This window comes from Felis catus, chromosome C1 (genome assembly GCF_018350175.1).
Source record: "Felis catus isolate Fca126 chromosome C1, F.catus_Fca126_mat1.0, whole genome shotgun sequence".
Lineage (NCBI taxonomy): Eukaryota > Metazoa > Chordata > Mammalia > Carnivora > Felidae > Felis > Felis catus.
In genome coordinates, this window is record NC_058375.1 from 183077948 (window position 1) to 183103547 (window position 25600).

A 25600-nucleotide genomic window follows, 5' to 3' on the forward strand; every position below is an offset into this window, starting at 1 on the left:
TCCCTATCATTTCAAATAAAAGGTAATATTCTTAAAATTGCCTACAAGGCTCTATCATTTGTCTCCCCTGTCAAATTTTCCTTTATTAACTTATTCTATCTACTCCAGCCATACCAGTCTCCCTGTTTTTCTTCTAATACAGCTCACATGTGCTGGCCTCATATATTTTACTTGTTTCCTCTATCTGAAATATTTTCCTCCTAAATACCCTCATGCCCTCTAATTTATAATAAACTGTCTGCTTCTCAATAGAGATCTTTGCTGGGGACCCTTATTTGTAATTGTAGTCCTCTACCCTTTGCTCCCTATGTCCCTTTCCTGTTTTATTTTACTTCTTGGCATGTATCACTCTGTAAGATAGTATATATTTTTATTTATGTTTATTATCTGCCTCTCCTGACTAGAACATAAGGTCCATGAGGGCTTGGATTTCTGTTTTATTCACTGCTATAGCTGCATGTAGATTCAGGTGCTGAATAAATGAGGTTTCCTCCATGTGTAACGTCCTCTCACTTTCGCACACTCAAATCCTGTCCATTCAACAAAATTCAGTTGTCTCGAACTCCTACAGTACCTGGTTGTAAAACGAATCTTATGTTCTAAAAGCCTCAATTTAAAAGCGAGTTTATTAGCTCTATTATAAATTTAATATGTAGTCATTAGGGAAAATATGAAAACAAAAATACAGAAGGGAAAAACTACCTAGCATAACACATCAAAGATACACTTATTTATTGTGAATGACATTTATGGAGATAAATCTCATTCTGTAAAAACATATTTATCTTACCCAATATATATCAAATACTTAAAAGGTCCTGCACCTAATTTCGCTTGTCTCCTCCTATATTATCCAGTACAGATTTAAGTTTAAAAAACACTTGCTATTGAAGTAACTTTAAAATGCTGGCTAACGCAAAGAATCATGAAGTCTAAATTTCATTCTCAAGATGCATAAGAATATCATACTGCTTGAATTTTACTATAGCTATATAGTTAAGTCTTCAAATTAGGCAGTGCAAGTTCTCCAACATTGTTCTTTTTCAAGACAGTTTGGCTTTTTTGGGTACTTTGCATTTCCACATAAGTGTAAATTTTTACAAAAACACCTCCTGGTATTTTCATTTGTATTGCATTAACTCTACTGCTTAATTTGGAGAGAATTTATCTCTTAATCTTAAGTCTTCTAATCCTTAAAGTTGGTTCATTTATTTGGATTCCTTTCCCTCAGCAAGTTTTACAGTTTGCAGTGTACAGATATTGTATAGCTCTCATTAAATTTATCCATAAGAATTGTATTTTGATATTATTGAAAATGCACTTTAAAATTTCCCCTTCCATTTGTTCAGTGATTTTTGAATACTGACCATTTGCCCTGAGAAATCGTTAAATTCACTCATGAATTATAATTCTCTGTAAATTCCTTTAAATGTTTCTGTATATTTGTATCATCTTTAAATGTTTCTGTATATTTGTATCATCTTGTGATCACATCTTACTTATCTCATCCAATAAACACCTTTATCAGATACAGAAATAGTTCTTAACCTAATAGCTTGTTTCCTCCTGTAATGCATAATACTTAATTTCCTTGGGTTGAGAAAGTTTGCATCTGTTAATGCACTGAATTTTGTGGGTTTTCCTTAAATCATGAATGGGTACTGAATGTAACCAAATGATTTTCTTCATCTATTAAGATGATCCTACGATGAATTACACTGATACTTAAATATTAAACCAACTTTGCATTCTTGGGATAAATCCTATCCAGTCATATTATACTTTAAAATATTGCTGGATTTGATAGCCTAATTTTTTGTTGAGAATCTTACATCTATGTTCATGAGGAATACTATTTTTTTTCCAAACAATATTAACATCTGATATTGATAAGGTATGAATGTTTCTTAAAATGAACTATAAGTATTATCTCTTCCTTCATTTTCTCAGCTTGTATGAGATGGGATATCTTCTTTCTTAAATGTGTCATGGATTTTACCACTGAAGTCATTTAACTCTAGGGTTTTCTTGGCAGTAAGATTTTTAGTTACAAATATAAAAAATGTTAAACATATAGGGCTAGTCAGAGATTCTTTCTCTTGTGTCTGTTTTGTAATTTGTTTCAAGAGATTTGAGAATTTCAACCAAGTTGTCAAATTTATTGGTGTAATGTTGTTCATAATAATCCATTAATAGCTTCTTACTATCTGTAGGCTCTGTAGAGATGTCCCTTCTTTCATTCCCAGTATTGTTAATTTGTATTCTTTTTTTTTCATCAGTCTAGATAAGGGCTTACCAATTCTTAGATCTCTTAGAAGAATGAGCCATTGGTATAATTTTTCCCCCTTTGTCTATTTTCTGTTTCCTTGATTTCTACTCCCTATTGTTTCCTTCCTTTTACTTTGAGTTTTACTTTGTTCTTTCTATAGTTTAAGTTGAAAGGTTGGATCACTGTTTTTAAACCTTGTTCTTTTCTAACATAAGCATTTAAGACTACAGTATTTCTTCTAACCACTACTTTAATTTTATAAATTCTGATGTGTTTTCATTTTAATTAGGTTCAAAACATCTTCAAATTTCACCTGTTAGTTTCTTTTTGACCTGAGTTGTCTAGAAGTAATCTCTAAATATTTGCTGATTTTCCAGATATGTTTTTGTTAATTTTAAATTTAATTCTGCTATGTTCAGAAAATATACCCTGTATGATTTGAATCCTTTGAAATTTACGTTGACTTATCTCATGGTCTAGCACATGCAATTTTTTGTAAATGTTCCTTTTGCATTTAAAGAGAACATAGCTAGTGGGGGAGCTAAGATTACAGCATAGTAGGAGGACCTTAAGCTTGTCTCGTCCCTCAAATACAACTAGATAACTATCAAATCATTCCGAATACCCAAGAAATCGACCTGAGGACTGACAGAACAAACTGCACAATAGAGGGAGAAATGAGGCCACATCGAGGAAGGAAGAAAGATAGGAAGTACAGAAACATGGTTTGGGGGAGAAAGCAATCGCTGGTGCTACAGAGAGAAGGGAGCCCTGGTCCTGGAGCAAGGCAAGAGAGGGTGGAGCATACAGGGATACACACAAGGAGAACACTGGAGCCACTGGCTGAGAAAACAAGAGGGGCTGATGTTCATGAGTTTTGCAAGTTAGCAGGGCTCAAAGACCAGAGTTTTAAAGGTCTGCAGGCTTGGCTGGGAGAGACCTCTGAAAGCACTGCCATAAACCTGGAAAGAAGGCAAACAACCCCAGGGTAGAAGACACGATCTACAGATCACTTAGGGCACAGGGGGAGAAACTATTCGTTCTTCTAGGAGTGCATCTGTGGGAGGGGGCATTCAGAGAGATGCCTCTCTGGGGACAAAACAGCTGGCAGGTGCCATTTCCTTCCCCTGCCCCTCATATAGGCACAGAGACACCTGCTAAGGGCAGCTAAATCGGACACTGGCTGTTTAGCCTGCTTTGCTCCTAATCCCATATCCCTGTGCTCTGTGCACAACTGCCCTTCTAAGTCAAACCTGTACCTATCCCAGCACAGTGAAACTCTACCTCAAAAGACCAGCACAGGCCACTGCCACAGCACATCCCTGAAGCCTGATGTTTCAAAAGTCAGCAGGCTTGGCTGGGATAGAGCCCAAAGTGCACTGCGCTTGTCTAGGCAGGCAAGCAACCCGAGGCAGACAGCATGAAAAACACCTGGGAAAAACAAGGGGAAATTGTTTGTCCTTGAGAGTGCTTCCCTGAGAGCACAGCAAGCACAGGAGAGGGGTCTCCAGGGACAAAGGAGCTGGCTGGTACCATTTCCCTTTCCCTCCCCTCACTTAGCATAAGCACAAAGCCACCTATAGTAAACAGCACAGCACCAACACTGGCTGCCTAACCTGCTTATACCAACACCCGCCTGGTACCAGCAGAGTGGGCCCATTCCCCAAAGATCAGCACAAACCCCACACATATGAGGTCTACCAACCAGAGAGTTCTTCAAGGCTTCAGTACTTGTGGAAGTAGTATCAGGTCTGATTCAATAAACAGATCAGAACACACCTAGTTAAAACTTACCACACTCTGGCCAAGGTCCAAAAACTGCCCACTGCAAGCAAGGAGAGCCTCTGTAGACCACTGGCCTGAAGGATAGAGCAGCCAAAACACAGCAGCAGTATGCAGGCAGCACACACCAGAAACATTCCCTGAAGCGCCAGGCCCTGGACACTAAATGACCTCTCCCCCATAAAGCCATTACTCTCACGAGCAGGAAAAACAACAGGCTTTTCCAACACAGAGAAGACCGAGACTTAGACAAAATGCCAAGATGGAGGAAATCATACCAAAGGAAAGAACAAGAAAAGATCGCATGGTCAGAGTTCTAATCAAAACAGACATAAGTAGTATGCCTGATGGAGACCTTAAAGTAATGATCATAAGGACATTCACTGGCTTGAGAAAAGCATAGAAGACATCAGAGTGACACTGGCTGCTAAGATAAAAGAATTAAAAAAACAATCAGAAGTGAAAACGGCAATAACTGAAATTTGAAACAGACTGGATAATACTAATCCACAAAAATAGAAGCAGGGGAATGAATAAGTGATATAGAATACAGAATAACGGAAAATAATGAAGCTGAACAAAAGAGAGAAAGAATTATGGATCACAAGAATAGACTTAGGGAACTCCATTATTCCATTAAATGTAGTAACATTTGTATCATAGGAGTTCCAGAAGGAGAGAGAGAGAGGGAGAGAGAGAGGGAGAGAGAGGGAGAGAGAGGGAGAGAGAGGGAGAGAGAGGGAGAGAGAGGGAGGGAGAGGGAGGGAGAGAGAGAGAGAGAGAGAGAGAGAGGAGAGAGAGAGAGAGAGAGAGAGGGAGAGGGAGAGGGAGAGAGAGAGAGAGGGAGAGGGAGAGGGAGAGGGAGAGGGAGAGAGAGAGAGAGAGAGAGGGAGAGGGAGAGGGAGAGAGAGAGAGAGAGAGAAAGGAGAAGATTTGAGGAAATATAGCTGAAAACTTCCCTAATCTGGGGAAGGAAACACACATCCAAATCCAGGAGGCACAGGGAACTCCCATTAAAATCAGGCAAACATCAAGACATACTGTAGTTAAATTTGCAAAAATAGGGGCGCCTGGGTGGCGCAGTCGGTTAAGCGTCCGACTTCAGCCAGGTCACGATCTTGCGGTCCGTGAGTTCGAGCCCCGCGTCAGGCTCTGGGCTGATGGCTCAGAGCCTGGAGCCTGTTTCCGATTCTGTGTCTCCCTCTCTCTCTGCCCCTCCCCCATTCATGCTCTGTCTCTCTCTGTCCCAAAAATAAATAAAAACGTTGGAAAAAAAAATTTAAAAAAAAATTTGCAAAAGTAGTGATAAAGAAAAAGTCCTAAAAGCAGCAAGACAGAAGAAGTCCCTAACTTTACAAGGGAAAACCCATAAAGCTAGCTGCAGACCTCTCCACAGAAACTTGGCAGGCCAGATGGGAGTGGTATAATTTATTCAATGTGCTGAATGGGAAAAATCTGTAGCCAAGAATACTCTACCCAGCAAGGCTATCATTCACAACAGGAGACAAAGGATTGCCCAAATAAAAACTAAAGGAGTCCATGACCACTAACCCAGCGCTGCAAGAAATATTAAAAGGGATTCTTTGAGTGGGAAGGAAAGACCAAGAGTGACAAAGAAGGAAGAGAAAATCTCCAGAAGTCACAACAAGTAACGAAATGGCACTAAATACATATCTATCAATAGTTACTCTGAATGTAAGTGGATTGAACACTTCAATCAAAAGATAGAGGGTGTCAGAATGGATAAAAACCTAAGACCCAGCTATATGCTGCCTACAAGAGACTCATTTTAGACCAAAAGACACCCACAGATTGAAAGTGAGGGGATGTAGAAATATTTATCATGCAAAGGAAGTCTAAAGAAAGACACTGTAGCAATACTTACATCAGACAAGCTAGATTTTATTTTATTATATTTTTAATTTAAATTTTAGTTAACATACAGTACAATATTGGATTCAGGAGTAGAATTCAGTGATTCATCACTTATATACAACACTCAGTCCTCATCAAAACAAGTGACCTCCTTAGTACCCATCACTCATCTAGCCCATCTCCCACCGACCTCCCTCCACCAACTCAGTTTGTTCTCTATCATTAAGAGTCTCTCGTAGTTTGTTACCCTTTCTTCTCCTTTTCCACCCCCCTACCCATATGTTCATCTGTTTTGTTTCTTAAATTCCACATATGAATGAAATCATATGGAATTTGTCTTTCTCTGACTTATTTCACTCAGCATAATACATTCTAACTCCACCCACGTCACTGCAAATGGCAAGATTTCGTTCTTGTTGATAGCTTAGTAATACTCCAGGGTGTGTGTATATGTGTCTGTGTGTATACACCATATCTTCTTTATCCATTTATCAGTTGATGGAAATTTAGGCTCTCTCCATAGTTTGGCCATTGCTGATAATGCTTCTATAAACATTGGGGTGAACGTACCCCTTCAAATCTGTATTTTTGTATCCTTTGGGTAAATACCTAACAGTGCAATTGCTGGATCATATGGTAGTTCTATTTTTACTTGTTTTGAGGAACTTCCATACTGTTCCCCAGAGTGGCTGCACAGTTTCACACAAGCTAGATTTTAAACCAAAGACTGTAATAAGAGATGAAGAAGGATACTATATCATGATAAAGGAGATTATCCAACAAAAAGATCTAATAACTATAAATATTTATGCCTTCAATACTGGAGTACCCAAATATATAAAACAATAACAAACATAAAAGAACTCAAGATAATAATACAATAATACTAGGGGACTTTAACACCGCACTTACATCAATGGACAGATCATCTTGGCAGAAAAGCAACAAGGAAACAATGATTTTGAATGACACTGATATAAAGAACTCACCAAACTCCACATCCGAAAAACAAATAATCCAATGAAGAAATGGGCAGAAGACATGAATAGACACTTTTCTAAAGAAGACATCCAGATGGCCAACAGACACATGAAAAGATGCTCAACATCACTCATCATCCAGGAAATACAAATCAAAGCCACACTGAGATACCACCTCACACTGGTCAGAGTGGCTAAAATGAACAAATCAGGAGACTATAGATGCTGGAGAGGATGTGGAGAGATGGGAACCCTCTTGCACCGTTGGTGGGAATGCAAACTGGTGCAGCCACTCTGGAAAACAGTGTGGAGGTTCCTCAAAAAATAAAAATAGATCTGCCCTATGACCCAACAATAGCACTGCTAAGAATTTACCCAAGGGATACAGGAGTGCTGATGCATAGGGGCACTTGTACCCCCCCAATGTTTATAGCAGCACTTTCAACAATAGCCAAATTGTGGAAAGAGCCTAAATGTCCATCAACTGACGAATGAATAAAGAAGATGTGGTTTATAGATACAATGGAATATTACTTGGCAATGAGAAAGAATGAAATCTGGCCATTTGTAGCAATGTGGATGGAAATGGAGAGTATGATGCTAAGTGAAATAAGTCAGGCAGAAAAAGACAGATATCATATGTTTTCACTCATGTGGATCCTGAGAAACTTAACAGAAGTCCATGGGGGGAGGGGAAGGGGGGGAAATGTTAAAGAGAGGGAAGGGGGCAAGCCATAAGAGACTCTTAAATACTGAGAACAAACAGGGTTGATGGGGGGTGGGGGAGAGGGGAAAGTGGGTGATGGGCATTGAGGAGGGCATCTGTTGGGATGAGCCCTGGGTGTTGTATGGAAACCAATTTGACAATAAATTATATTTAATATTAAAAAAGGCAAAAAATAAAATATTTACTGAGTCAAAAAAATAAATAAAATAAAATTAGGTTTAGTAAACATAAAAAAAAATGAATGACACACTGAACCAGATGAACTTTACAGATATATTCAGAATATTTCATCCTAACACAGCAGAATAAACACTCTTTTCAAGTGCACATGGGACACTCTCCAGAATAGATCATATATTAGGTCACTAATCAGGCCTCAACAAGCACAAAAAAGACAAATCATACCATGCATATTTTCTGACCACAATGCTATGAAACTGGAAGTAAACCACAACAAAAAATTTGGAAAGACCACAAATACATGGAGGTTAAACAACATGCTACTAAAGAATGAATGGGTCAAACAGGAAAGAAATTTTAAAAATAGATAGAAACAAATGAAAATGAGAACATAACGGTCTGAAACCTTTGTGATGAAGCAAAAGCATCACAAAGAGGAAAGTATATATCAACACAGGCCTACCTCAAGTAGCAAGAAAAATCTCAAATAAACAACCTAACTTTATACCTAAATGAGGTTGAAAGAGATAAACAAACGAAGGCTAAAGACAGAAGGGAAATAGTAAAGATGAGAGCAGAAATAAATGACACAGGAACTAAAAAATGGTAGAACAGATTAATGAAACTGGGAGCTGGTTCTGTGAAAAAATTAATAAAATTGATAAATCTCTAGCAGACTTACCAAAAAGAAAAGAAAAAGGACCCCAATAAATAAATTCATGACTGAGAGAGATCACAAACAACACTACAAAAATACAACAATTATAAGAGAATATTATGGAAAAGTATATCCTAACAAATTGGACAACCTAGGAGAAATGGATAAACTCCTAGAAAATATAAATTACCAAAACTGAAAAAGGAATAAAAAACTGACCGATAACCAGTAAAGAAAGTGAATCAGTAATCAAAAAACTCCCAACAAACAAAAGTTCAGGAATAGATGGCTTCACAGGCAAATTCTATCAAACATTTAAAGAAGAGGTAATACCCATTTTTCTCAAACAGTTCCAAAAAAAAAAAAAAAAAAAATGGAAGGAAATCTTCCAAACTCATTCCAAAACCAGAAAGACTCCACTAAAAAAGAGAAAACTACAGGCCAATATCCCTGATGAACATGGATGCAAAAATTCTCAACAAAATACTAGGAAATTGAATCCAACAGTACATTAAAAGAATCATTCACCATGATCAAGTAGGATTTATTCCTGGGCTGCAAGGGTGGTTCAATATTCACAAATCAGTAAATATGAAACACCACATAATAAAATGAGACAAACCATATGATCCTTTCACTAGATTCAGAAAAAGCATTTGACAAAGTACAACATCCATTCATGTAAAACCCCTCAACATAATAAAAGCCATATACAAAAAACCCACAACTAGTATCATCCTCAATGGGGGAAAACTGAGAGCTTTTTCTCTTCAGTCAGAAACAAGACAGGGACGACCACACTCACCATTCTTATTTAACATAGTACTGGAAGTCCAGCCTCAGCATTCAGACAAGAAGAAATAAAAGGCATCCAAATCAGCAAGAAAGAAGTCAAATTTTTACTATTTGCAGATAACATGATACTTTATGTAGAAAAACCAAAGATTCCAGCAAGAAACTGCTAGAGCTGATACACAAATTCAGTAAAGTTGTAGGATACAAAAACAACATACAGAAATCTGTTGCATTTCTATACATCAATAATGAAGCAGCAGAAAGAAAAATCAAGGAATCAGTCCCATTTACAACTGCACCAAAAACCGTAAGATAACCAGGAATAAACCTAACTAAAGGATAATGTACTCTGAAAACTATAAAACACTGATGAAAAGAATTGAAGATGAACAAAAAAACATAAAATATTCCATGCTCATGGATTGGAAGAACAAATATTGTTAAAATGTCTATACTACCCAAAGCAATCTACACATTTAATACAATCCCTATCAACATACCCCCAGCATTTTTGACAGCTAGAATAATCCTAAAATTTGTATGGAACCACAAAACACTCGAACAGCCAAAGCAAACTTGAAAAAGAAAAGAAAAGCTGGGGGCATCATAATTCCAGACTTCAAGCTATATCACAAACTGTAGTCATTAAGACAGTACTGGCACAAAAACAGACACATAGATCAAAGCAACAGAATAGATAACCCAGAAATGGACCTACAACTATATGGCCAACTAATCTTCAAGAAGGCAGAAAAAGGGGCGCCTGGGTGGCTCAGTTGGTTAAGCGTCTGACTTCAGCTCAGGTCATAATGTCACAGTTCGTGAGTTCGAGCCCCGTGTCGGGTTCTGACAGCTTGTGCTCTGTGTGTGTGTCTCTCTCTCTCAAAAATAAATAAACATTAAAAAAAAAATTTTTTTTTAAGGCAGAAAAAGTATCTAATGTAAAAAAGATAGTCTCTTCAACAAATAGTGTTCGGAAACCTGGATAGCAACATGCAAAAGAGTGATACTGGACCTCTTTCTTTCTTTTTAAATTTTTTCAATGTTTATTTACTTCTGAGAGAGAGAGACAGACAGAATGTGAGCAGGGAGGTACAGAGAGAGAGGGAGACACAGAATCTGAAGCAGGCTCCAGGCTCTGAGCTGTCAGCACAGAGCCTGATGGAGGGCTTGAACTCACAGACTGCGAGTCATGACCTGAGCCAAAGTCAGACACTTAACTAACTGAGCCACCCAGGTGCCCCTGGACCACTGTTTTATACCATACACAAAAATAAATTCAAAATGGATAAAAGACCTAACATAAGACAGGAAGCTATCAAAATCCTAGAGGAAAACATAGATAGTAACCTCTTGGACATCAGCCATAACAACTTCATACTAGATACATCTCCTGAGGCAAGGGAACAAAAGCAAAAATAAACTAGGTATCACTTCACAGCAATCAGAATGGCTAAAATTAACAACACAGGAAACAGTGTTAGCGAGGATGTGGAGAAAGGGGAATTTATTTCCACTGTTGCTGGGAATGCAAACTGGTGCAAGCCACTCTGGAAAACAGTATGGAGACTCCTCAAAAAGTTAAAAATATGGCCGCAGCAACTTCTTACTCAACACATCTCCAGAGGCAAGGGAAACAAAAGCAAAAATGAACTATTGGGACCTCATCAAAATAAAAAGCTTTTGCACGGCGAAGGAAACAATCAGCAAAACTAAAAGGCAATTGACGGAATGGGAGAAGATATTTGCAAATGACATATCAGATTAAGGGTTAGTATCCAAAATCTATAAAGAACTTATCAAACTCAACACCCAAAAAACAAATAATCCACTGAAGAAATGGGCAAAAGACATGAATAGACACTTGTCCAAAGAAGACATCCAGATGGCCAACTGACACATGAAAACATGGTCAACATCACTCATCATCAGGGAAATACAAATCAAAACCACAATGAGATACCACCTTACACCTGTCAGAATGGCTAACATTAACAACTCAGGCAACAACAGATGTTGGCAAGGATGCGGAGAAAGAGGATCTCTTTTGCATTGTTGGTGGGAATGCAAGCTGGTGTGAATGCAAGCTGGTTCAGCCACTCTGGGAAACAGTATGGAGGTTCTTTAAAAAATTAAAAATAGAACTACCCTATGACCCAGCAATTGCACTACTAGGTATTTATCCAAGGGATACAGGTGTGCTATTTCGAAGGGACACGTGCACCCCAACGTTTATAGTAGCACTATCAACAATAGCCAAAGCATGGAAAGAGCCCAAATGTCCATCGATGGATGAATGGATAAAGAAGATGTGGTGTATATATATATATATATATATATATATATATATATACACACACAATGGAGTATTACTCGACAATCAAAAAGAATGAGATCTTGCTATTTGCAACTATGTGGATGGAACTAGAGGGTATTATGCTAAGCAAAATTAGAGAAAGACAAATATCATATGACTTCCTTCACTCATGTGCAGATTTTAAGACACAGAACAGATGAACACAAGGGAAGGGAAGCAAAAATAATATAAAAACAGGGAGGGGGACAAAACATAAGAGACCCTTAAATAAGGAGAACAAACAGAGGGTTACTGGAGGGGTTGTGGGAGGGGGATGGGCTAAATGAGTAAAAAAGGTGTCAAGGAATCTATCCCTGAAATCACTGTTGCACTATATGCTAACTAACTTGGATGTAAATTAAAAAAATAAAATTAAAAAAAATTTTTTTAAATAGACATATTATGGTGGATATCCAGGTAGTTGAAGACTGTGTAGTAATCAACTCCAAATTCCACCTCCCTCAAATGATATAAAATAAATTCACAACTACAGTGAACTGTTTAAATGGAAAAAAAAAAGTTAAAAATAGAACTACCCTACAATATAACAATTGCACTACTAGGTATTTACCCAAGGGATAAAAAATACTGACTCTAAGGGGCACATGCACCCCAATGTTTATAGCAGCATTATAAATAACAAAATTATAGAAAGAGCCCAAATGTCCACTGACTGATAGAGAACATGTGGTGTATATATATGTGTATGTACACACACGCGTGCGCGCGCGCGCACACACACACACACACACACACACACACCACAGTGGAGTATTATTTAGCCATTAAAAAAGAAAATCTTTCCATTTTGGGGCACCTGGTGGCTCAGTCAGTCAGGCATCCAACTTCAGCTCAGGTCACGATCTCACGGTCCATGGGTTCAAGCTCCATGTCGGGCTCTGTGCTGACAGCTCGGAGCCTGGAGCCTGCTTTGGATTCTATGTCTCCCTCTCTCTCTGCCTCTCCCCTGCTTGCACTGTCTCTTTCTCTCAAAAATAAATAAATGTTAAAAAAAAATTTTTTTTTTAAATCTTTCCATTTGAAACAACATGGATGGAGCTAGAGAGTTATTATGCTAAGTGAAATAAGTCAGAGAAAGACTAATGCCATATGATTTCACTCATACATGGAATTTAAGAAACAAAACAAATGGGGGTGCCTGTGTGACTCAGTCGGTTAAACATCGGCTCGATTTTTGGCCGTAGTCATGATCTCGCAGTTCTGTGAGACTGAACCTCAAGTCGGGCTCCGCACCGTCAGCTTGGGATTCTCTCTCTCCCTCCCACTGCTCACATGAACATGAGCTTTCTTTCTCAAAATAAATAAACATTAGGGGCGCCTGGGTGGCGCAGTCGGTTAAGCGTCCGACTTCAGCCAGGTCACGATCTCGCAGTCCGTGAGTTCGAGCCCCACGTCAGGCTCTGGGCTGATGGCTCGGAGACTGGAGCCTGTTTCCGATTCTGTGTCTCCCTCTCTCTCTGCCCCTCCCCCGTTCATGCTCTGTCTCTCTCTGTCCCAAAAATAAATAAACGTTGAAAAAAAAATTTTTTTTAATAAATAAATAAATAAATAAATAAATAAACATTAAAAAAAAAGAACAAATAAACATAAGGGAGGTGAATAGGTCGAATAGGTGATGGGTACTAAGGAGGGCACTTGCTGTGGATGAGAACTCATGTTGTATGTAAGTGATGAATTGTCAAATTCTACACCTGAAATTACTATTACACTGTATGTTAACTAAGTTGAATTTAAATACAAATGCGAGGAAGAAAATTTTAAAAGCAAAAAAACCAATTAAAAAAATAAAGGTAACAAATTTCTACAGTTGTTGGATGTAGTATACTATAAATTTCAACAGGTTAAGCTGGTTAATACTGTTCAAATCTTCCATACCTTACTGATTTTGTCTATTTTATGAATTATGGAGATAAGATTGCTGAAATTACCAAATCTAATCATGGATTTACCTATTTCTTTCTCTATGTTGTTAGTTTCTGCTTCATGAATTTAGAAACTTTGTTATTAGGTACATACTCACTTGAGATTGTTTTGCCTTCTTGATGAACTCTATCATTGTAAAATGTCCTTTAACTCTAATATCTTTTGTCCTAGAATCTATTTAATTGATATTAAGACAGCCATGCCAGCTTTCCAATGATCTGTGTACGTATATTTTTTCCCATTCTTTTAAAAGTAATCTATCAGGATCTTTCCATTTAAAGTGGCTTTTACTTTCTAGTAGATAGATTAGCATATAATTGGGTTGGTCTTGCCTTTCTTATACAGTCTGACAATGTCTTCCTTTAACTGGAGTGATTAATCTATCTGTAATTAATGTAATTATTGATGTAGTTGGGTTTAACTCTATCATTTTGTCATTCGTTTCTTGTCTCCTATTTGTCCCAGCTTATTTCTTTCTTCTTTCCTTCTATTTCTTCTCCATTTACTCTTTTTCTTCTCCATTTACTCTTTACTGTTTTGCTATCTCTCCCTTTTGTCGCTGGTATTCTAGAAACTACAATATGCAACCATATTGGTCTACTCTGAATTAATATTATACCACTTACTTAATGCAAAGGAATAATTCTATACATTCCTCTCCCCATCCTTTTCACCATTATTATACATTTTTCTTCTAAATAAGTTATAAACCTCATACTATGGGCGTTTTTTTGCTGTAAACAAATTGTTAACCTTTTTATTTTGAACAAATTAAAGAAATGTTGCAAAAATAGCACAAGAGAGTTCTCCTATGCCTCTCATCCAACTTCATTTATTATTAACATTTACATAGCCATAGGACAATTATCAAAACAAAGAAATTAACGTTGGTGGGGTGCCTGGATGGCTCAGTCAGGTAAGCGTCCTACTACTCTTGGTTTCAGCTCAGGTATTGATGTCAGTTAATGAGTTCTATCCTCACATCAGGCTCTGCACTGATGGTGTGGAGTCTGCTTGAAATTGTCTCTCTTGTCTCTGACCCTCCCCTGCCATGCATGCTCGCTCGCTCTCTCTCTCTCTCTCTCTCTCTCTCTCTCACAATAAATAAAACTTTAAAAAAATTAACATTTTAACTTCAGCTCAACTGTTATTAACTAAACTGTAGACCTAATATAAATTTCATACATTTTCTCACAAATGTACTTTTTCTATTTCAGGATTTCATCCAACATCCTACCTCGCATTGTTATTTCTCCTTAGTTTCCTCTAACCTGTGACAGTTCTTCAGTGTTCACTTTTTTATGATCGTGATACTTTTAAACAGAACTGATTATTTGTAGTATGACTCTCAATTTGGGTTGTCCTGACGTTTTCTTATGATTAACGTGAGGTTGACAATGCCACAGAAATTATGCTGCAACCTTCTCAATGCATCACGTCAAGGAGATTTATATCAGTATGTCTTATTACACATGTCAAGGAGGTTTCTATCAATATGTGTTATTACTGGTGATGTTAATCTTAGTTAAGATGGTATCTGCCAGGTTTCTCCACTGTAAAGTTATTCTTCCCCTTTGTAGTTAATGAATATTTCAGAAAAGATTCTTTGAGATCATGTAAATATCCTTTTTCTCCTCAAACTTTCACCCATTAATTAGCATTCATCTTGTCTACAGCAAGTATTACTGTACTGTTCACCTAATGCTAATCTTTTATTTCCCTTTGTCTACTAATGACAAACTGCCAGTTTTTATAACTCTGAACATATCTTTATTTTGCCCTCACTTTTGAAGGATATTTTTGCTGGGTATGCAATTTTAGGTTGAAGAGTACCCTTCCTAACCTCATCTCCAAGATCTTTAAGATGTTATCCTGTTGTTTTTTGGCTTTCACTATTTCTTATGTAAAAGCACTGGTAATTTTTACTCTGTATGTTTACTCTGTATGTTAGGTAAAGGATCTTTTTCTTTTGGCTGCTTTTAATATTTTTCTCTTTACTTTAGTTTTCAACAATTTGACTATGATACATATAAGTGTGATTTTGTATTTCTCCTGCTTAACACTCACTGATCTTCTTGGACCTGTGGGTTGAAAAATTTTAATCAAAATTGACCAACTGGGGACCATTAGTTCTTTAAATATTTTTTCCTTTCCAATTTCTTTCTCTTCTAGAGTTCCAATGATATCAATCTTAGATTACTGAATATTGCCCCACAGGTTCCTGAGGCTCTTTCTTTTTCATTCTTTTGTCCGGTGTTTCATTTTGGGATAGTTTCTATTGTCGTACCTTCAAATTCAATGATCTCTTATTCTGTAGTATTCAATTGGCTTAAAGCCTATGTACTGAATTTTTCATTTCTGGTATGTATTGCTTCAGTTCTATATTTTCCTTTTTGTTCTTCTTTTTTAATAGTTTCCATGTCTTTGTTGAGACTCCTCATCTGTTCTCTTGTTATACATACTTACCTTACCTTACTTAACCCCTTACCCTTGAGTATTTTTGAGGCTTCTATTTAAGCATTAAGGTGGATCCTAAAATAGCTCTTACTTTAGACCTAGAATATAGAATAGTCTTATGCCTAAATAGCATCTTTTCTGGGATCTCAACAATGCCCAGAGTGTTCAAATAGGTCTTCCTGCTCCAGCTGATCAGAACTCCTATTTCCTAGCACCATGTGACCTCTGGAATCTCAATTCAGGTAATAATTCCTCCAGTAGCTTTTTTTTTTTTTTTTTTTTTTTTTGCCAGGAGTTTCATTCTGGCATACTATGGGAGGCAGTGGCTCCACCTCAGTAGGCAGTGGTATTTTATCCCTGACATTGTTTAGAAGTGTTGGCACAGAATGATTTTTAGACTGTTTTACCACTCTTTCAAATTTCTCTAAAGATATATATTGCTCCTTATTCCTTGAACTTGAGGTAGATACATCCCATCACTTCCTCCTCGGTATGCCATTGCCCTGTAGCTTCTTGCCCTGTGCATATTCAGCACTGCATTCAAAGTTGAAAAATGCAAATTTCTAGAGCTTCTATTTCTGCCTGACTCCCTTCTTTCTAATACCATGCCCACAGATTTAACCACTCCAGTAGTCCCAAATTCCAATCTCTGCCTTCTTCAGTTCAATTATATAAATGTGCTCTGCTTGATCTTTACCCACTTGTCCCATGGTCTGGGAAATGCTTTCAGGCAGAAAATCAGGGCAATCATGAAGCTCACCTCACGTTTTCCTTCTTTCAGGGATCAAGGTCCTTGGCCAACACTTAAAAACATGTATTTCAATATTTTGGCTAGCTTTATAGTTGCTTACATACGGAAGTGGTCTACCCTAGTACAAGTTATTCATAACTAGAAGCAGAAATCCATACTAAATGATCTTTAGGAAACTCAATGCACTTCTGATTTATAAAGTTAAAAAAATTTTTTTCCCTTAAATTCACAAGAGACATTTCTTATAAATTCAATTTATTTTTTTTCTCTTATTTTTTTTTTAAGTTTATTTATTTATTTTGAGAGAGACAGAGAGCCCAAGCAGGGAAGGGACAGAGAGAGAGAGGGGGACAGAGGATCCGAAGCTGGCTCTGTGCTAACAGCAGAGAACCTGATGTGGGGCTCGAACTCAAAGACCATGAGATCATGACCTGAGCCAAAGTTGGACGCTCAACTGACTGAGCCACCCAGGCGCCCCTTATAAATCCAATTCAAATTTCAAAACCACGGAGTTCAAAATAAGACTCCCACCAAAACCAAAAACAAACCTTTGTGCCATCTGTAACTTCCATATAAACAAAGACATGATTTAAAATATGCTGAATGTCTTAAAAAAAAAGATGTTAATAGGTGATCACTATTGATTTGCATGCTTATCTCCTACCTTATAGAGTTTGAGAATTGTTTTAATGCATTCATGTACAAACTTGGTCTGTTTCTGAAGACTTCCACCATACAGTGCCACCAGTTCTTCATTGAAATTCACACTAAAGAAGTCAAAGTGGTATTTGAAGTCAATGTCTTCTGCTTTTCTAAGTGCAATAGAGCCAACAGAACGGACTGCAGAGGAAAATACAATGTGCACATTAAACAAAATTTTTAACGTTTTATTTATTTCTGAGAGAGACAGCACGAGTGGGGGAAGGACAGAGAGAGAGGGAGACACAGAATCTGAAGCAGGCTCCAGGCTCTGAGTTGTCAGCACAGAGCCCAACGTGAAGCTTGAACCTATGAACCATGAGATCATGACCTGAGCCAAAGTCGGACACTTAGCTGACTGAGCCACCCAGGTGCCCCAAACAAAATTTTCAAAAGTTGCTTCAAAGTCTCTTAACAAATAACTTTATCCCACACTCCCAAGTATAAACAACCTACTTCAGGGTGACATCCTTCAACAGTATCAATTCAGAAGAACAAATCATTGTTTGTGCCCTGTATGTCTTGTGCCCTAAATGTTTTTTAAATTTAAGTTAAATAGAAAGTAAACAGGTCATTCATTCTTTACCTGCTTCCACTTCAGTAGAGACAACAGCTAAAAGGAAGGGGAAGAATTCTTTGAAGAGTAAGAAATGTTAGTCATCTATATGAGTCATGCTTGAGGATTTTAAGAATGAGAAAATCCCTACAAGAAATAATATGCTCCTCACTTGGTTCAGATACCTATGCTTGATTTGTCTTTTTCTTACACATGACATCCAATCCATCAGTAAATCTTATCATACTCTACTTTCCAAACATATCCCCCAATCAACAATTCTCATCATTTCCACTACTGTCTTCCTAATGTAAGCACCATCATCTCTTGCCTTAACTACTCTAATAGTTTCCTCATTGGTCTACCTGCTTCCATCACTGTTTCAGGTTTTGTTCTGTTAACTCCACAGAATTTGTGAACTGATTGCCTTAACTGGCATTAAAAATTGCAGTGTATGGTTTAGCAAACAAAATACCTATGTGCCATTCCATTTTTTTAACATACGTAATTCACATACTATTCAACTCATTATGTAAAGTGTACAATTCAATGTAAAGTATATTCATCGAGTTCTACAATCATTTCTCTAATCTAACGTTAGACATTTTTAATTACCCCAAAAAGAAAACCCTGTACTCATTAGTAGTCACTTCTCATTCCTCTTCTCCTTCCAATTTCTGGAAACTACTAATTTACTTTCTGTCCCATGGACTTGCTTATTCTGGACATTTCTATAAATGGGATCACATACGTGTTTTTTTATGACTGGCTTCTTTCACTTATGTTTTTAAGATTTATCCACATTGCACCATGTAATTCATGTTATCAGTTAATTCATTCCTTTTTTATTATATAAGCTTTAGGTGTACAGTTTTATAATTCAACATCTGTATATACTACAAAGTGATCATCACCACAAACTTATTTACTATCCATCAACATACAGCTGGCTCCCTTCACTCATTTGACTCACTCCCAAACCCCAAGACTTACCTTGCTTATAACTTCCAGCATTACCAGGAAGAAAGAGAACTGGAATACCCGTCAAAGGGAGAATTTTGTGCTCTTCAGCATAGGATCCTTCTCCATAAAGATATAATTCATATGCAGGATAGCGTTTTGCCAGTTTCTTTGGAAGTTCTATTTTCTACAGCAAAAAGAAAAAAAAAGCAATTTCACTTTAATTAGTTGTATTAATACAATTCAGCCTACTGTGTCCATTTCTGTATTACACACATTTGAAACAGCATAGCATAAAAATACTACTAATGATAAAACTGCACTTAATGTTCCAAACAAATTTTACTTTTAGCTTATTCATACGTAGAATGCAGAATTAGTCTTGAATTATGTGAGTTTTGAACCATGCAGTTTTCAAGAACGCATAAAATGGAACCACCTGAAATTCTAATGAATGCAAATTACTCAAAGTAGCCACTGACTAAAGAAAAACACTGAAGTATGTCAGCAAGTTACATGTTAATATAATTGGAAATGCTCTTAATATAGTATCAGTATCAATTATACTTAGAAATGATAAAGGCTTTCCATTATCAAATCAATTCTTTTTTGCTATTTTAAACTATTTTGTAATGTCTCTCCTTTCTTTCAGGCCCAACTATATATTCCAGCTGTTATACCATTCAAAACAAAGTAAGCTTGTTTTGTAATACAGCTTTCTGACCTCTCAACTTAATATGCTTTGTTCTGCAATGTGCTTAACACATTAATCTGAACCTTACAGCCATGTCTTGGTCAAGACATGTACACTTTTCTCACCATAAACATGCCAATGAATTAGCATCTGTTTCAGTTTTCATGGACCAGCTGTATGGTTTGTCAGCAAGCCTTAAACTACTCTGCAATTCATACTTTGTATAACAAATGAGCCAGTAATTCACTCAATTTTTTTTTTCCAACAAAACAGAAGTTAGGTCTTAATGTCATCCCCAAAACATAAGCATCTATGAATGTGATGGTAAAGTATAAGCTCTCCTTCTCTTCTTCTGCCCCTTTTTTGAGTATAGAACCATTAAAAATGAAATCAGTTACATTGAATAGATTTTAAGTAGACATCAATAGATTTAATGATCTAGCAGTGCTGTACATGTGCTTGATAAAAATTTTAACTACTGAATGAATTTTAAAGCCTATAAATGGTAATGACACTGAAAAACCTCACTGTTCTAAGAAGCAGAATTCTGATTATCCATACACATTCAAGATTCTTTTAAAAATATTACCATAACAATCTGTGTTAATAACACCTGAAAACATCTTTAGAGACTGTGCACTTATTGCTTAAAATATTAGCAATTTTATCTCCTCCAATACCCAAAATGCAGAAATACTAATCCCCCAATTCACTTTATATATATATGGGCTTCAACTCAAATTAGCCCCAATACTGACTATGCACAATGTATAATAAACTAAAATGATGCAATATTTTGATTAAGTATACATTAAGCAAAAAGGAAACATGAGAGAACAAGAAAATGTTAATCTAAACTTCTCCCAATTTAGTACATCTTTTGATATGACAGTACATGAATATTAGATCATTCCTTTTATTTTTATTTTTTATTTATTTTTAATTTTTTTTTTAACGTTTATTTATTTTTGAGACAGAGAGAGACAGAGCATGAACGGGGGAGGGTCAGAGAGAGACACACAGAATCTGAAACAGGCTCCAGACTCTGAGCTGTCAGCACAGAGCCCGACGCGGGGCTCGAACTCACGGACCGCGAGATCATGACCTGAGCCAAAGTCGGATGCTTAACCAACCGAGCCACCCAGGTGCCCCTAGATCATTCTTTTTAGTACATTAAGTTTTGAACTAGCTGAAACTTAACTCAGAAGAATAGGAAACTATCAATATATTGAAAAAGAAATATTTAATTCTCTAGAGATAGAAAAACAAGTTCAAGTTGGGAGTGGCAGGAAGAGAAAGAAAGGGTTCTGACCAGATTAAAGACAGAAAGTTATAGGCCTATGAAAAGGATGCTGATGAAGAAAAAGATGAGGGTCAAGGGATTTAAAAGAAAACTTTTATAGTAACAAGAGTCCCATATATTTTAAATTATTTTGCATATATTATTTTAAATGAGCACACCTTCCCAAAAACAGACCTTCAATCAAAATAAATTACACTTATACTTAAATAACATGTCCACAATCCTGCCCCTGCTGCCCATCCCTTCTTGACTCTGCCTTAGTACAGGTCCTTCTAATCTCTAAACCCCAAACTCTTTCAAAAGACAAAAATTCTAATAAGTTCCCAAGTACTAGAAAAATACCAATTCAAGAAACAAATGTCTTTTTTTATGACACATATCTTTTACTTGTAAATCAAAACTGGAAAATTCAAATTTGAGTTCCATAATTAAGAAAAAAAGGAGAAAAAAGAGATTTTGATCAAAATGCAGTTTAAAAGATCTTACAAAGAGCTCTTGGCTCTTTGTTCATCCCACCCCTAAAAACTCCAGCTTAATAAAAACACCTAGGGACAACTGAATCTTTTAGACTGGTTGGTCTTTCTCCCTGTCATAACCTCCTGCTACAATCCAGAGTCCATAGTGGTGTCAAGAAATACCTTGTTAAAACATACAACTTCTGTGTTTCCTGACTGCATTTATAAAGGCTTAAGACAGTGGTCCTCTAATATTTGGCTCTAATTATTCTTACCTTTCTTACAACTTACATATGCCATGTTTTAAAATTTATTTTTTTTTAATTTTTTTTTAACTTTTTTTTATTTATTTTTGGGACAGAGAGAGACAGAGCATGAACGGGGGAGGGGCAGAGAGAGAGGGAGACACAGAATCGGAAACAGGCTCCAGGCTCCAAGCCATCAGCCCAGAGCCCGACGCGGGGCTCGAACTCACGGACCGCGAGATCGTGACCTGGCTGAAGTCGGACGCTCAACCAACTGCGCCACCCAGGCGCCCCTTAAAATTTATTTTTAATATGCTTCAAAATTCAAGATTCAATAGAATGTACATTGAAAAGGCTCTCTTCCACCACTAGTCCTTTAGCCACCTAGTAGTTTACACCCAGAAGGCAATCAGTGTTAGCAGTTTATATATATACATACTGCTTATACAATGTGTCCTGGTGCCTTCCCACCTTCACAAATGCTATTCTTTATTCCTGCAATTTTCTTTAAAAAAATTTTTTTTTAACATTTATTCATTTTTTGAGAGACAGAGTACAAGCAGAGGAAGGACAGAGAGAGAGGGAGACACAGAATACAAGAGCCCAACATGGGGCTCAAACTCACAAACAGTGAGATCATGACCTGAGCCAAAGTTGGATGCTTAACCGACTGAGCTACCCAGGCACCCCTATTCCTGCAATGTGAACTGTATATATATATACATATACACACACACACACACACACACACACACACACACACACATATACATATATATCCTCTAATTCACTACAACTTGGCTACAGCCTTTGACTACTGAAGATGAACTTGGACACTGTCTTCTGTGAAGAACCTCATATGCACTCTTACAGTGAAACTATAACATTTAGTACATTTTAACTATCCATTACATTCCTGTCTCCCCCACGGTACTATAAAGACATAAAGGCAAAGTCTGATTCATCTCTAATTCCTTCTTACCCATACCTTGTATCTAGAATATACTGGACACAGAGTAGTTATTCAATAAATTATTTGCCAAACGAACATCACACTTAATAACAAAATGCTACCATTTGTATTTTCCAATATCAATATTTCCTTCAGATAGCAACTGGTAGGTCACTTACCTGAAGACGGTCAAATAAATTACTATATGGGAGAAAAACAACACAGATGTTTCTTCTTGAATTCTACAATTTGCCTAAAACTGTTTGCTACCAAATAAAAGCTGTGCCTTGCTATCATAATAAAGCAAGAAGCTTTAAGGGATAATGTGTATTTCGCCTGGTAGGTCTGTGAGATGTCCAGTTAACTCTGAGTAAGTGAATCTACGAAAACCAAAGGTAGAAAATGAATACTCCATTTTAAATTCAAAACTTCATTCTTACAAATAGGTTCAAATTCCTGTCCCACCTTTTATTTTTTAAATGAAGAATAAAATAGAGTGTGTTTCAACTATCTTTCATTTTTTCTAAAATTCAGCTAACAAATATGCAAACTAACAGTAAAAAAGAAGAAAAGTGTCAAGAAGCTGAAAAGCCAACGAATATGTCAACTTATATGCAGGTATCAACCTGTGAACAATTAGAAAGCTTACTACGAGATAGAACTAGAAGTAAACAATACATATGATGGACGTATTTAGAATACTTTTATTCATTAAAAACCACTGGTTCTTAATAGAACGATCTCAGTTATCCAGAAATCTCACTATATTCAAGATGACTCAATTCTATAGACAGGCTTTAACTATATTTCTAAAATAACACGACCTGGTGTACACAATGTAAGATACAAGAATCGAATATAATACTGTAGTGAATTAACACAGCCTCTTTTTACATCATAAAAATAAATATTTACTGAAAATGTGAATCAGAAACTGCTGCCACTGTAATTATTACTGTACTGACAAATTATTAACAGTAACGGAATAGTAAAACCACAAAAAAGTAATTTGAATCAAAATAGCTAAATAGACTACTCAACAACAAAAAAAAAACCCAAACAGCTCTTTTGCATTAGCTAATTTGCTGTCTTTCCAGTTAATTTTATGAGGCAAGAAATGCATCTGTGAGGTCCATATGCTTTGTTCCCAACACTAAGCAATTTCCACTACTGCAGACATTAAAGTAGCTTCAATAATTGTGGGCAATCTCAAAATAAATGGGAATTAGTTCTGTATTGTTACAGATAATTTTGTTTTAATCAAACTCTTCAATGAAGTAGAAAATTAAAGTGACTACTGAGTTTCTCAATTATTACACCACAGAAAAATGAAAGATTATAAGGGCTCTATTTTCGGTTTAAAAAAAACCTTAAAAGCCCACGTATTTAGCTATGTATAGACTCTGATCAACATAAACCGGCATATGTGCTTAGAAACTGAGACAAAAGTAACACATTAATATCTTCTCCTTCAATAGCATCTGGTATCAAGTTCTTCCACTCCTTTATAAGCACTGATGCAAAACCAAGATAAGGATCTCAAAGCAAATGAAATCTAAATTAGAATTTTGCCCACGGGAAAAGATGTTCTTCAACAATTTAAACCTTAGGTATTTTTACGATCTAAATAATAGCAGCATTAATCAAATAATATGCTAATCCACAATGCCCTGGGCAGAGGCAATCACGATCTGCATTCTACACCTTAAAAAAAAAAAAAAAAATCTGCTATGGTTTTAAAAATATACGAAGAATGCGTTTTATCAGTAATGTATTATAGTACACATACTTTCTATGATGGGTTACCATTATAACATGTATTCCATAATTAGGAGATGCGTTTAGAAATAAAACAATCATTCGAGAGAAAATTTTTTGGACAGTTGTGTAATTTGTCACCACAGCTGGTCATGAATGAAATTCCAAATTCTCCTAAGCTGAACTGCTGAAGCAGTTGTGATAGAAAAATCTCAAAATGGAACGGAAGAGGTGGGGGGCGGCGCGCGCGCTCTCGAGACTGAAGGGCCGGGTCTCTCCTAAATTGCAAACACAGCGAGAAAACAAAAACAACACTATGAAGTAGATTTTGTAGACAACTGCTAAGAGGCGACAAGCATAAACACAGGCTTGCGTGCACACGCACGGGCCGGTAACCTACAAAACCGGAGGTTCCGCAAAACTTGGCAGCACGGAACCTCAACAGTTTTCCATTTAATTCCTCCCCAGGTTAGCCTTTCACACAGAGGTAAGACCCTGGAGTCTCAAAGGCGGTCTTGGGATCTAGCCAACACAAACTCTGCGGAAGCTCAGTCCCTTTCCAGAAAAGCGAAAGCTGACGTGCAAATCACTGCGCGGGATGGTGAAGAATTAGGTGCGTGGAAAGCCAACGAGGGTCCAGGGGCACCTGTTAAGGCAGGAACGCAGGGAAAATGGGGTTTAGGTTTAGGGAGAGGCGCTGAGTTTGCGTCTCTGGGAATGAGGCGGGGTGGGCCCGGGCAGTCAAAACAACCAGTGCCTGGGATTTGGGACCGGGAAGGGGGCGGGAGACAGGGGAGCAACTATGGGGGGCGGGGAGGATGCTCAAGGAACCGTCTACCTAACACCCCACTTTAAGGGAGGACACAAAGGCGGGGTGCCCGGCTGGCTCGTGGGAGGAGCATAGACTCTTGATGTTGGGGTTAGAAGTTCCAGACCCATATCGTGTGTAGACATCCCCCAAAAGTAAAAATCTAAAAAAAAAAAAAAAAAAAAGAAAGAAAGAAACAGAAACAGAAAAAGAAAAAAAAAAGACGACACAAAGGGTAGGTGAGGTGAGCAGGGAGGGCGGGTGGTCGGCAAAGTCTTCTGGGAGGAAAAAAACAAAAAACAAAAAACAGACGAGGTTGGCATACGGGTGCCACAGAGGCGCGGGGAGCCAAAGCAGGAGAAACCCACAGGAGGGGCCCGAGTCTCAGAGCGCCCA

The 25600-nt window shown here is 37.2% G+C and overlaps 1 protein-coding gene across 2 annotated transcripts in view; it reads right to left on the reverse strand.

Moving 5' to 3' along the window:
• The window catches only part of PGAP1 (post-GPI attachment to proteins inositol deacylase 1), an 84800-nt gene that overhangs the window by 58895 nt on the left and 305 nt on the right, over positions 1-25600 (reverse strand). The window contains exons 2-3 of one of the 2 annotated variants that reach the window (XM_011285444.3): positions 19023-19176; positions 17439-17614 (exon numbers count right to left, since the gene is read on the reverse strand). In XM_011285444.3, coding sequence (XP_011283746.2) covers positions 17439-17614; positions 19023-19176 — 330 coding nt within the window. Of the gene's footprint in view, positions 1-17438; positions 17615-19022; positions 19177-25600 lie in introns of those variants that run through there. The other variant, XM_045034198.1, reaches the window with a different exon arrangement.